General features: G+C 48.0%; 1 protein-coding gene across 1 annotated transcript; it reads right to left on the reverse strand.

The window, feature by feature from the left end:
• Positions 1-8,241: 8,241 nt before the first annotated feature.
• On the reverse strand, positions 8,242-8,852 carry LOC127335367 (L-gulonolactone oxidase 2-like). The gene has a single exon (XM_051362014.1). It carries the CDS (start codon positions 8,827-8,829, stop codon positions 8,242-8,244), a length of 588 nt encoding a protein of 195 aa, XP_051217974.1. The 5' UTR covers positions 8,830-8,852.
• Between the last annotated feature and the right edge of the window lie 5,059 nt (positions 8,853-13,911).

The raw sequence follows: 13,911 nt of genomic DNA on the forward strand, positions 1-13,911 counted from the left end.
CGCCGGTTGGACACCTGCCAACCGCGAAGTTGTGTGCGTCCAGCCCAAAGGAAGTGCAGATGTGATCGAGGTCTTCTAGACGACGCCCCAAAGGAGGTAAGCGACGTGAGACGACGCCCATCGCCCGACCCAACAGGGCCAAAGCTTTCACCCGAAGAGCCTGATCCGAGCTTGGAGGCCGAGGGAGCTCCACGACAGTGCCTCCAACGAGGGAACAACCCCCGCGGCCGCAGCCACAGCCGGTCGGACATAGCCGGGCAGACTTTCGCCCGGAACTTCAAGGCCACCATCCCCACGCAACTGGCCGAAGCCAGCCTACAATTCCACTGGCCCGCACACACCTGCAACCACGACCGCGCCATCGCGAAGCAGGGCCACCACAGACCTCGCCGCCGACGAAGTCGACGGGCCAGATTCTGCACGATCTGGCGACCACCTCCAGGGCGCCGTCGACGACCAGCAACAGCCAGCAGGCCGCCAGCCCCGCACAAAGGAACCACATAGCAGGAGGGGGGTCGCCACCCCACCCCATCGCGACAAGCCACAACCACAGGGCTGTCGGGGTCGATGCCGCCGGGCCGGTGCAGGGGAGCCAGAGCTCAGCCACCGAAGGTCGAGCAGAGGAGTCCACGACGCGCGAGGGGGGCTCCAGGCCGCTAGGAGCCGCCGGACCGGGGCCGAGCCTCCCCAATCGGAGTAGAGTCGCCGCCCCAATCCGCGATTGCAGCGCGGCCGCGTGGGAGAGGCCCCGCCACCGCCGTCTTCCATACGGGCTTAGCCCGATGAAGTCATCCGGCGACGGCGAGGAGGGGTGGAGCCTAGGGGCTGGGGTGGCGGCGGCGGGTTAGGTTTCCCCCGAGCCGCCCCTAGAGACGACGCGGGGATCGAGTTGTAGAATATGATCCATCTCCAAAAATTGGTATTAGAGCGAGAATATCGTTGAGGCCATTGCTCACGGCGGTGTCGGTGAATTCCATGCGAGGTGAAGGTCGACAAAACGGAGCGGAGGTTGCTGGTGGTGTGATTCCGCTAGCAGCCGGCATAGGCGGACCCAACAAAATTTTGAAGCCTGGACAAACAAGCTTAGTGTGCTAAATTTTTATCAAATATATATAAAATTGGGGTGAAAATAGGCTTGCCGTCCGGTCGGAAGTCTGGGCGGCTGCCCGTGCAAAAGGCATGGTAGATCCGCCTATGGCAGCCGGTTGCGGTGCAATGCTGCAAAGAGGATGGTGGTGGGAGGCCGCTACAAGAAGATGATGTCGAGATGCCGTTACGGAGATGGTGGTGCGATGCCGTGTGAGGCTGCAACAAGGACTAGGTGTGAAGCCGGTGGTGATGCCATCTTTGCATGATGTCGGTGGGATGCCGATAGACAAGTGGATGTGATACCGCGTCCTCCGATGGTGTTGCCAGTGCTTGCGGCAAGATGAGCTGATGTATGGGGTAGCAAGGTGTGTCGATTGATGTTGTGAAGGTCGGTGTTGGCCACATCAGGTCGTTTTCGCCATGGACGGCAAGACGGCCGCGTGATAGACGTTCCTCGAAATAGGCTTTCGCCCCGCTATATTAACATAGCACACATGCCAAAGACGTTCAACAGACGTCGTTCATGGCAAAGAGCTTACATGCCAGCCTTTGGTTCGATCTCGGCGAGCAGTCATCCGACTCCACTGTTCGCCGGAAACCGCCCGGCGGCGAGGGGGTTGCTGGTCCGGATGAATAAAGGTGGTTGTCTTATGGCTCCTCTTATGCGAGGATGATGACCTTCTAGTGGCCGGTTCTTCTTCATGTGGCCGGAGTGATGAATTTTGGAAGGCTATACCGACGAATGTAACACTGTACCTTATGCTTAGAGTTTGTTGAATTGGATGGTATTTGGTTGTGCGCATCATTGTTTTTATTCCGACCATTTGATTCTGGAGGGAGCGGCGTGAAGCTCTGTTATGTGTTGCCATCACATGACATTATGGTCCACGCTAAAATCAGAGACAAAGAATATCATAAAGATCGGATTGGCAACACAGAGTTTTATCTTTCAGGATGAAAATTTAAGTTCTGGCGTTAATTAATTTTGCGTGGCAATTGTGATCTAGAGTATTTGTTCACAGTCTAGGAGGTGTCGCCGAACCCTCTTGTCAATTGACGCTGGTGATCAGAGTTTTCAAGCTGTGCGCGCCCCAGATGAAGTCAACGAGCGTGATCATGGTATTCCTCTCACATCTTCCAGCAACGGATTAAATCTGGCTGCAGACGATGACACATGACTATTATCCGTCTAAGAGCATCTCCAGCCGCGTCCCCCAAAGCGTCCCCCAAACCGCGCCGGATTGAGCGTTTGGGGGACGTGTTTTGTTCGTGCCGCGTTCGGGGGACGTCGCTCCCCAGCCGCGTCCCCCAAACGCCGCCCCCAAACATTTAAAATATTTTTTTTAACACATAAACCATTTATATCAAATGTAGCATATGAATAAAAATGTTTGCGAGGATTGTTTTCAAATTAAATTACAACAAACAATAAAACAAGTAATCAAATATAATAAATAGGGCTAGATGCTACATCAAGGTGCCACGGTATTTCCTTTGATCCTCCACAAATGCTCAACGAGATCAGCTTGAAGTTGCTCATGCACATTGCTGTCACGGATCTCTGCGTGCATGGCGAGAAAATCAGCAAAATCTGCAGGCAACTCATGATCAACCTTCGCGAGAGGGCCTTGACACTCATAGAGACCAACATGTGACCTAACATGATTCTTGCGGTCATCCTCGATGATCATGTTGTGCATGATCACACAAGCCTGCATCCTTCTTCCCGGCCTTGATCCTCCGCGGCGCGGCCTCTTCCTCTTCTCCGCCTCAGCGTCAAGCATGTCCTGGAGGGATGCGATGATCAGCAAATGCTCCCACAGGTCGTCGTCGAACGCTTGCTCGTCCTCCAGCTGCAGGGCAACCATCTCATCGTCGCTGTCCATTGCTAAAGCAAAATCAATGGTTAAAATTGCGCCGAGGCAGACGACGCAACAAACAGCGGCCAATCGCGCCTACCTGGCAAGTCATCGAGCACCTTCTGTGCGCGGAGGTGGGGCGGATTTGACGGCGCGTTCTGGGACGTGCTGGCGACGCGGCGGCGGCGGCACGACCGGCGGGAGCCCCAGCAGCCGAGACAACGGTGCCGACTCTCAGCAGAGATCAGACGCCCAAACGGCCGGGAAATCCAGCGGCGGCGGTGGGGTGGGAGGCGCGGGAAGGAAGGAGCGACGAGAAAAGAGGCGCGAACCAACGGTTTATGCAAATAGTCGCCGACATGTGGGATCCTGCCTCGCTTTTCGTTGTGTCCGGCGTCCCCGGAGCGTCCCCTGTGGGACGGGAACGGGCTCGGGGCGCCGGACACCGTATCGGGCCGCGCCGGACAAAAATGGGCTTTGGGGGACGCGGCTGGAACGCTTTTTTTGTCCGGCGTGCTCCAAATCCCTTTGGGGGACGCTTTGAGGGACGCGACTGGAGATGCTCTAACCTTGTACTAGTACAGGCAGAACATCACATCCCACATCCTTGGAGAAGATGGCAGGATTTGAGAGCAGCAGCAGCCACCAGACAAGGCAATTATCGTAGTGACTGGTGGGATATTATTGGGACGGGCGCGCGGGCAGGAACGCCAACACGCCAGCCTTGCCCTTGATTCCCCTCCGCCCTAGACCGCGAGCGAGGCTGGACGGTGCTTCTGCCGTCCGAAACTGGGTCGGCGTCTATGGCTTGTCCTCTTGAGAGTTGAGACGACAACCGCGATTCTTGGGGGCTTGGGAGAGGCACGAGCTTCTGGTTGTCGTTGTGGTTGATGTTGCAATAGCGATTGAATAGTTGTGTAACTCGAACTACTGTAATTCCAAAGAATATTTTGGCGTCGATTACAAAGAAGCACCTTGTAAAACTCCCTTTAATGCTTTTATTAAAGGGAGAAATAGCATGGATGGGGTCCTTTCTCTACATGATAAGGTGAACTGGAATTTCTTAATTGATTGTCATAGAGCCCGAGGCTTATCTATCAGTGGTGCATTTGGTCTAAAAATATTACACAATGGAACTGTGAGTGTTAAGTTGAATAATGTGGTGGGTTCTTACTTCCAAAGTGCTAAGTGAGTGAGACAAGGTGACCCCTTCTCACCTACCCTTTTTAATATGGCTGTAGAATGTCTCACAAAAATGGTCCTTAGGACCTATAGGAAAATAACCTCATAACTGGGTTTGCTAGTGATATTTTTGACAAAGGAGTGGCAGTTATACAATATGCTTAGATGATACAACCTTTTTGGATCCAACATGATGTAGAGCAGGCGGTGAACCTAAAATTGTTGCTTTATATGTTTGAGTTGATGTCAGGATTAAAAATTAACTACCTGAAGAGAGAGATTGTGGTGATTGGTGGTGATCTTAATTAATATCATGGAAACATATTCTGGTATGTTTAATTGTCAAATTGGCAAGTTACCTATGAAATACTTAGGGGTTCCTGTGATTTTTTTCAAATATAGAAAATATTGATTGGGCTTTCATGGATGCAAAAATGACAAAAAAAAAAGTTGGACTCCTGGATTAGTGATTCTGCATCCTCTCGTGCAAGGCTTGCCTTATTAGATGCTTATATCTCTGGCATCCCTTCCTATTATATGGCAACATTTCATTTGAAAAAAAAACGTTGTTGAAAAGTTGGACAAACATAGGAGAAGGTTTTTTTGGGCTGGTAGGAAGAAGAACAAAGCCTATTTTATGGTTAAATGGAAAAGGGTTTGCAAATCAAAAGAAAAAGAGGGCCTGGGGGTGAAAGACCTCAGGAAGCAGAACATAAGTCTTCTTACCAAATGGTGGTGGAAGCTATAAACTCAAGATGGATTATGGCAAAGAATTGTGAGGCAAAAATATATGAGAAATAAAATTGTGTCATCTGTTAAACAGATTTTATGATTCTCCTTGTTGGAAAAGCTCTGTTGAAGATAAAAGAGCATTATCTTCAGGGGAGAGAGGTGGTGTTGAAAAAAGATGATCTTGTTAGATTCTGGTTAGATCCCTGGTTAAATGGTGAGAGCGTATCTGAAAATTATCCCCTTTTGTTTGATATTAATTTAGCCCAGGAGGTAACCTTCCATCAGGTGATTTCTGCAGATTTTAATATCCCCTTTAGAAGAAGGTTTTATGTTAATTTGCTCAATCAATGGAATGAGATAAAGTTGGTTGTTATCCAATTACCTAGATCTAATGATCCTGATGAAGTTAGGTGGAAGTTATCTAGTAATAAGTGTTTTTCTACTGGTTCTATGTATAAAATGCTTGAACAACATATTGCTGGGCCTAATAATAAATGGATATGGAAAGCCAGGTTACCTTTGAAAATAAAAAAATCCATGTGGCAAATTGGTTATGGTGCTATTCTAACCAGAGATAATCTTAAGAAGAGAAAATGGATTGGGTCTCCTATTTGTTCATTTCTATAACAACTGTGAGAGTATGGATCATTTGTTTTTCTCATGTGCTATTGGAGGAACCAGTTGGGGGAACCCCTCCCGAACCCCTCCTCTCCCGAACCCCTCCCCAACCCTAACCGCCGCCGGGGCAAAGACCCTCGGGGCATGGCGGCGGCGGGGGCCTCCTCGCCGACGTGGGGGACGGCGGAAGGGTTCTCCCCTCCTCGACGCACGCGGCGGCCGGCGGTCAGCCCCCCCCCCCCCCCGCCTCTCGTCAGTGCATGGAGGCGATCTCGGGCTTCTTCCGCGTCATGAGGGCGCCCAGGGCAGCAGCCTTGGGTTCAACGGAGGTGGCTCTCTTCTACGCCGGAGAGGGTCGGCCTGCGGTTGGTGGTGGTGGATCTTTTGATCTATCACCGCGATCCGGCGGTGAGATGGAGGGGCATGGAAGCCGGCGATGGTGTCGCCGGTGGAGGGTTGGATTGGCCAGCCCGGGATGGTCGCCGACGTGGGGGTCTGACCTGTATAAAGGCGGCAGTCCTAGGGCCTCTCTTGCGTGAAGAGGAGGACTTACTGGAGGCCTGGACTCGTGATCTGGCCGGTGGGTTGAGTTCCGGAAGGCTCCGCCGGCGAATGTAATAGTGATTTGCCTGGAGTTTGCTGGATCGGAATTATTCGGTCGTGCGCACCCATGCTTTTATTCCGACCGATTGGTTCTGGAGGGAGTGGCGCGAAGCTCTTTTTCTGTGTTGACATCAAGTGACTGTGGATCCATGATAAAGTCGGAAGAAGAGAATTTCATGAAGGCCGGAGGGGAGGACTAGCTAAGGGAGGTTCAAGTCTCCGCGCTGTTGAGAGACTTGCTTGGTGTTCCGGGCTTCACAGCAGCGGTATGAAAGTGGGGGCGACAACACAGGTGAAGTGCAGAGTCCTACCTTTCAGGGTGAAAACCCAAGGTCTGGCCTTAGCTGGTTGTGCCTGGCAATGGCCTTGGTGGAGGCATTGTTTTGAGAGAGGGGACTATCTTCAGGGTGAAAACCTAAGATCTTTGATCGGGCGACGACGGTGTTTGAGCACTGTTTCCTTCTTGGAGGCGTCATTTTTTGGAGAGTCTGTAATTCAGGTGTTGTCTTGGCGGTGGATGTATTGCTGTTGTTAGGCCCGAGATACTGTAGCAGGACTTTTGTTTCTTAACTTTTTTTTCATTTTTTTGGCTGTGTGCATCCGTAGTGCCATTAGGGTGGTGTGTTGTTGCAGAGGTTGAATGTAATTGGTATCTTCTTGATATTAATATATTCCCTTTATCGAAGAAAAAAAGAACCAGTTGGGGTTATGTTGGTGCTTGTGTTGGAGCTAAGAGTTGCCCTTCAAATAGGTGGTGGGCTCTAGCCTGGTTGTATGCTTATTTGCCTGGGATAGAAAATTCTTTACTCTGCTTATGGCTGCTATCTTTTGGTCTATTTGGATTACCAGGAACAAGATAACCTTTGAAGGTTATGTGCTTAAGAATCCTATTGCAATAATATACATGGTGTTTTTTTATGTACTATGTAAGTTTATATGAAGAAGCTGATGCTGGGAAGATCAAGGCGGGGGCAAAGGTGCTGATGGACAAAATGGCGTTTCTGACCGAGAACATCAATGTGGCAACGCTGATAATGCATCTCAGGATGGTTCCAGAGTACTGATGCTTCAAGATCCTTGATGATGTTGCTCTTTAGCTCAGGATGTGTTACTTTTTAGTAGTTATCTGAACATGTAATAACTGGTGTATGTGAATGTTTTGTGCTGAACTTATCGTCAGATGTTGCTGTAGTGCTGTCGGGTTTTTGCCCCGTAGTGGATGCTTGATTTCGAGCATCTGTCAACGGGTTTCGTGATGGTGCGAGGGAGGCCTCTTTCCCGTTCTCTTTGTGCTGCGTGGATGTGTCTAGTTGAACTCATGTATTTCCGTTATGTTGCAGTTATGGAAAGGGTAGCCCGTTTAGAAAAAAAAGATTTTGGCGTCGAGTGTTCAATGTGTAAGATTGTATATTGTCTCTGGACTCTCTGCTGTTTGATTGAAATGAATGATAAACTGAGATGGCGCGCATTGCATCCTGTCAAACCGAATAGAGCTTTGCGTAGATGGCAGCCACGTTTTTTACACGGCAGGTGTGACTTGTTTTCGTCTCCATCGATTACCGGCGCATGCCATGTCGCGGCGTGTCTGCGCCCCCGTGAGACTACTTGCAGCCGGAAAGGGGCGATCGAGCAGGGAGAAGAAAAATGGCCGGACCTCAGAGGTAGACGGGTTGATAGAGCGCACAGCACCGTCGGAGCTAAGAATGGCAATGGGCAGGGTATGGGCAGGGTAGAGCAATACCATACCCATACCCGTATAATCAATGGGTACAAACTTCTACCCATACCCATACCCATGGGTATAAAACTTTACCCATACCCATACCCGGCGGGTACCCATACCCATTGGGTACCCGGTGGGTAGATTAAATTGTACACAAGTCAATCATAATTTTACATTTATCGATAACAATTTTGATTAAAAATATTAATTATATCAACTCAATAACATGTAGTTGAGTACATAAAAATTAACATAATATAAAAATCGTATTCTCATATTCTAACTCATAAATCAAAAAAAATAGACGTGTCACGTAAGAATTTAACAATAAACTGGCAGGGTATGGGTATACCCGCGGGTACGAGGTTATACCCGTGCCCTACCCATGACTTAACGGGCAGGGTATGGGTACTATCCATGGGCATAAAAGTGTACTCATACCCTGCTCATACGGGTACGATATCCGCGGGTTACCTGGGAGATGACGCCGAGGACCCCAAGAGAGACCTTGGCGGCGTCGTCCAGGTCCGGGTGATCGGCGCCCAGCTCCCTCACCACGGCGAAACCCTTGCTCGCAGGCGCCGGCGTCACGATCCTCAGCCCGACCACGTACTCGTGCACGGCGCCTCCCTTGCCCCACAGCGAGCTCCCGTGTGCGCCCGTCGCAAGGAGTCCGCCGATGGAGAGACCGTACCAGTAGGGTGAGTTCGGAAGAGCGAGCCCCGCCGCTGCGGCGGCCTCGATGAGGTCCCGGAGGATCATGCCGCTCTCCACCGTGATGAGCCGATTCGCGGTGTCAATGTGCACCATCTGGTTCAGCCGTGCGGTGCTTATGATTGTGCCGTGGCGGCCACCGGGGCACGACAGCTTGGGGATGCTGTGAGAGTGCTTGGTGGCCACCTTCAGCTTGCGTTTCGCAATGGCCGCGGCCGCCACGGCTGCCACGAGCTCCAGCTCGGTGCGCGGGTTAGATGATGTTGGCGGCGTGGCAGATGCTACGGTCCGTGAAGGAGCCGTAGGCATTGGTGACCGTGCAGTTCAAATTGCTGTGGCCTTGGATCCCAGGGTATGGGTACGACAACCGGACGGCAGACGTACCACGGAACGGGACGGGAAACTCTTCCCTTTTGCCCTTGTCTGCTTGCTTGTAGTAGTAGGGTTTAGGGTGGGGCGGTGCTAGCCCGCTGCCTACACCGTCCTCGTCCCCGCAATGTCTCGCCTCTCTCGTCCATCTCTTGCCTTCTGCCAAGGCATCCTTTGCCTGCCCGGAATTGCACCTTATTTTTTTGTTTGTTTCCTTGCGGCGCTGCCTGCCCATGGTCGATCGAACCGGGATTGGGGTTAAACCGTTAAGCCTGCTCCAGCCGGATAAGATGACCTATTTCCGAGCTGGAGTGCAAGATTAGCACAGCTCAACCCGCACTTTTCTGCTACCAGAAGAATGGCTACAGTAGTCCAGCTTATGACGACGCAAGACGCAACGCAATACTACATAACTCGACTCGAGAACACGACAAACCAGCCAACCTTTCCACCACGCCATACCTCCTTTGCTTACTCTTCTTAACAGTATCAGTACGACGGCGCGCTGCTTTAGCCGTATGCACACTTGCGCTGCCCCACGGTCATCCGCTGTGCCGCACCAGCGCTTTCAGGCTCCATCGTACAAATTAAAAGAAGAAAGTGTCTTACTACTACTACTTAGTAAATTCAAATCAGATCCCCGTACACCGCCTCGATTATACTATATGCAAGGGTTTGTTGTCGCGACCCGCGACCGGGCGCACGCGGCCTAAACATCCCCGTCCAAGCCAGCTAATTTAACACCAGCGAGCTACGCTACGCTACGCGCCAAATTAAGCGCCCGAGTCGTGGTCACAACCGGCATTGGCATCGGCATCTCAATTAGCGACGACTAATGAACCACTAAATAAATTAGTGAGGTGGTACTAGAGTAATTAGGAGTAGGACTCCGCGGCGGCAATGAGAACGCCCCTCTTCGTCGGTCGTCGTCGGAGTCTTTGTCCCGCCGCTCGTGTCACCAGCTCGGGAGGCTCGGAATAAAATGGCGCTTTCGGTGACTGTTCGGCCAGCCGGCGCGTGCGTGCTTTACTTTTGGTGGATGGTCGTAATAATAATTGGCGAGCTTAAAGAAAGCATCGTGGTTTAGATCTGCCCGTCGTGTTTGTAGCAACGAACGACGAGCGATACTGCGATACTGTGGCCGAGCGGCGCACGTCAAGACGAATCCCGCCGTGTTACTCTCAATCAGAAAATTTGCCTTTTTTTTTTGCGAAACACAGTACAAATATAGACACTCACATATACGACATGCATTCATCCCTATGAACGGACGCACGCATACACTTCATTCGACGGATCTTAAGATTGACGAAATCACCAAAGACGTCTCGCTATCGATAGGAACGTAACCTCCCATTGGAGAATATTTCACCTTTAATTAGACACCAAATTTGAAACCTCGGGTTTGAACTCTGGTGAATTGGGGATGCCACTGTCCTTCTAACCACTCAACCATATCATGTGGTTCCGGCGTGACGATTCTTCATTCCGAGTTTCCAACTTGCTCGTTTTCAATATTACAATTACGGAGTATATTATGTATTTATTATACAGAAAACTAAACTAATTTAAAATATATATTTGTTCCACGTGGTATATACTTACTACTTTAATACGGTTTGCATAAATGCATAATAAGCCTCGGTGATTTAGTACATCGCCGAACATCAAGTGTGAAGGGTAGTGCACAAATGCAGCTCCTCTATAAGCATACAACTCGTGGCAAGATTAAGGATTGCGGTAATCTGCGGCGATTTAAAATGTACTCCCTCAGTTTCATAATTCTAGTTATGGTTTATCTCACATTGAAACAATACACACAACAAAAACTATAGATTGGAGGGAGTATTAAACATTCCTTTAAAATATGTGGAGGAAAACTTATCCTTGCTAGTGGACTAATGAAGATTTAGTAAATACAAATCACATCGTTTATGTATAAGGGTTTGCAAAATAATGATCTTGCTATTATCGCAAGATAAGCTTTCCAAATCATATCAGCGTTCCCTCTTATATTTTAGTAATACAGACATGCGAAAACTGCAAACGGAGGCCGAGTTATATATAGCCCTTTATTTGCAAATATTCAGAAATCATAGTTTAAATTTGAAAAAAATCTGAAAAAAATCTTGGATCTAGACAATGATGAAATCTAGAAACCTGCAAAATCTCAACGTGATTTTTTTTTGTATTGTAGGCTACACAAAAATGATAAAATCTGACATATTTTGTAGTTTTGAAATGTGCACTATTCACTATTCTCAGATCCACACATTTTTATTTTTGTGTAGCCGAAAATACTAAGAATTTCACATTGAGATTTTGCATGTTTGTAGATTCCATCATTGGCTACATCCAGGATTTTTTCAGAATTTTTTGAAGCTGAAAAATATAATTTTATAATTTTTAAATATAAAAAGCTACATGTAGTTGGGCCTCCATTTGTCCACTCTCACATGGAAAAATTTATTATGTGGAACACACTCACATAAACAATCACCACCAAGGCACCAACGAAGGAAAAGCGGGGCAATTTGTCTCGAGCAAGCTCCGGAAGCGACACGACATGGCGACTGGCTCAAAGGACAAAGTGCTTTTGCCGTATTCATCGTCATTTCACCGGCAATAAACTGTAGATCCTCCTGCATGCGATTTCTTTCCTATATGTCAAGAACAAATGATGCCAAGCACCCAGCTGACGGTGCATAAAACTACTGGCAAGCCTAGTACAAGTTCTTTTATCGATCAAATGCCCGTGTATTTTCTAGGAGCAAAATAACATTTGCTACTTTGTACTACTACGAGGAAGCAGCGCTCACAACGTACTGTAACTACATGCATCAACATATATACAGTACTACTCCTACGTACTTTAGAAGACAGTCTTGTGAATTTAAATGAAACCCTAAAAGCACCATACAGTTAGAAACGGGGAGGTGATACTTATCGAGACTAGGGACACAATGAGGCAAAAAGCACCGTCGGCAACCGAGCATAAATATTCCGGCTGTCAACGCGTGTCCGCGGTTCTTAACGTAGGTGCAACGTATCAGACACGGCCTAATGTTCCACGGACGCTGCAACCAAACCATTATGTACACCAGCGGGCAAACATGCCGCACCGCACCTAAAAGCACCATTTTCCCCCTAAAAAGGCAACATTTTTTAATAAGAACAAAATCAACTTCTTTTTCCTAAAAAGGGCAACATGCTTTCAAGTTTCAATAAGAACTAAAGCAACATTTGTAGAGATTTCCACCCACCCAAAATAAGTCATATAACTTTGTCAAGATACAGATATCTATACAAAAATGTGTCTAATGCTTCCTCCATAACTATTTACTTCGCATTCTAAAGTTAGTCAAAGTCAGATTTTGAAAAAGATTGACCAACAATATAAGAAAAAAACATTTGTACTTATACTATCAAATACATATTTTTTCGATAAAGGGAATATATTAATATCGAGAGATACCAATTACACCCAGCCTCTGCAACAACGCACCACCCTAATGACACTACGGATGCACACAGCCAAAAAAAGGAAAAGAAAACTAAGAAACAAAAGTCCCGCTACAGTGTCTCGGGCCTAACAACAGCAATACATCCACCACCATGACAACACCTGAATTGCAGACTCTCCAAAAAACGACGCCTCCAAGAAGGGAACAGTGCTCCAACACCGTCGTCGCCCGATCAAAAGATCATAGGTTTTCACCCTGAAGATAGTCCCCATTCTCAAAACAATGCCTCCACCAAGGTCACTGCCACGCACAACCAGTTAAGGCCAGACCTTGGGTTTTCACCCTGAAAGGTAGGACTCTGCGCTTCACATGTGTTGTCGCCCCCACTTTCATACCGCTGATGTGAAGCCTAGACACCAAGCAAGCCCCTCAACAGCGCAGAGACTTGAACCTCCCTTAGTTAGTCCTCCCCTCTGATGTCTACGCCCCCCCTCCTTTTCCTGTAGACAGTGTTGGGCCTCCAAGAGCAGAGGTTTGTAGGACAGCAGCAAGTTTTCCCTTAAGTGGATCACCCAAGGTTTATCGAACTCAGGGAGGAAGAGGTCAAAGATATCCCTCTCATGCAACCCTGCAACCACAAAGCAAGAAGTCTCTTGTGTCCCCAACACACCTAATAGGTGCACTAGTTCGGCGAAGAGATAGTGAAATACAGGTGGTATGAATAAATATGAGTAGTAGCAACGGCACCAGAAAAGTGCTTTGCTCAGGACAGTAAACAAGCAGTAGTAACGCAGCAGTAGTAACGCAGTAAAACAGTAAACAAGCAGCGATAGCAGTATTTAGGAACAAGGCCTAGGGATTAGACTTTCACTAGTGGACACTCTCAACTTTGATCACATAACAGAATAGATAAATGCATACTCTACACTCTCGTTGGATGATGAACACATTGCGTAGGATTACACGAACCCTCAATGCCGGAGTTAACAAGCTCCACAATTCAATGTTCATATTTAAATAACCTTAGAGTGTAAGATAGATCAACACAACTAAACCAAGTACTAACGTAGCATGCACACTGTCACCTTCATGCTAAGAAAGGAGGCATAGATCACATCAATACTATCATAGCAATAGTTAACTTCATAATCTACAAGAGATCATAATCATAGCATACGCCAAGTACTAACACGGATGCACACACTGTCACCATTACACCGTGCAGGAGGAATAAAACTACTTTAATAACATCACTAGAGTAGCACATAGATAAATTGTGATACAAAACACATTGCAATCATAAAGAGATATAAATAAGCACTTCACTATGCCATTCATAACAGTGAATAAGTATTCTGTGAAATATAGCCTAAGCGACCCACACGGTGCACACACTGTCACCTTTACACACGTGGGACAAGGAGTCTCCGGAGATCACATAAGTAAAATTCACTTGACTAGCATAACGACATCTAGATTACAAGCATCATCATATGAATCTCAATCATGTGAGGCAGCTCATGAGATTATTGTATTGAAGTACATAGGAGAGAGATGA

This window comes from Lolium perenne, chromosome 1, assembly GCF_019359855.2.
Source record: "Lolium perenne isolate Kyuss_39 chromosome 1, Kyuss_2.0, whole genome shotgun sequence".
NCBI lineage: Eukaryota > Viridiplantae > Streptophyta > Magnoliopsida > Poales > Poaceae > Lolium > Lolium perenne.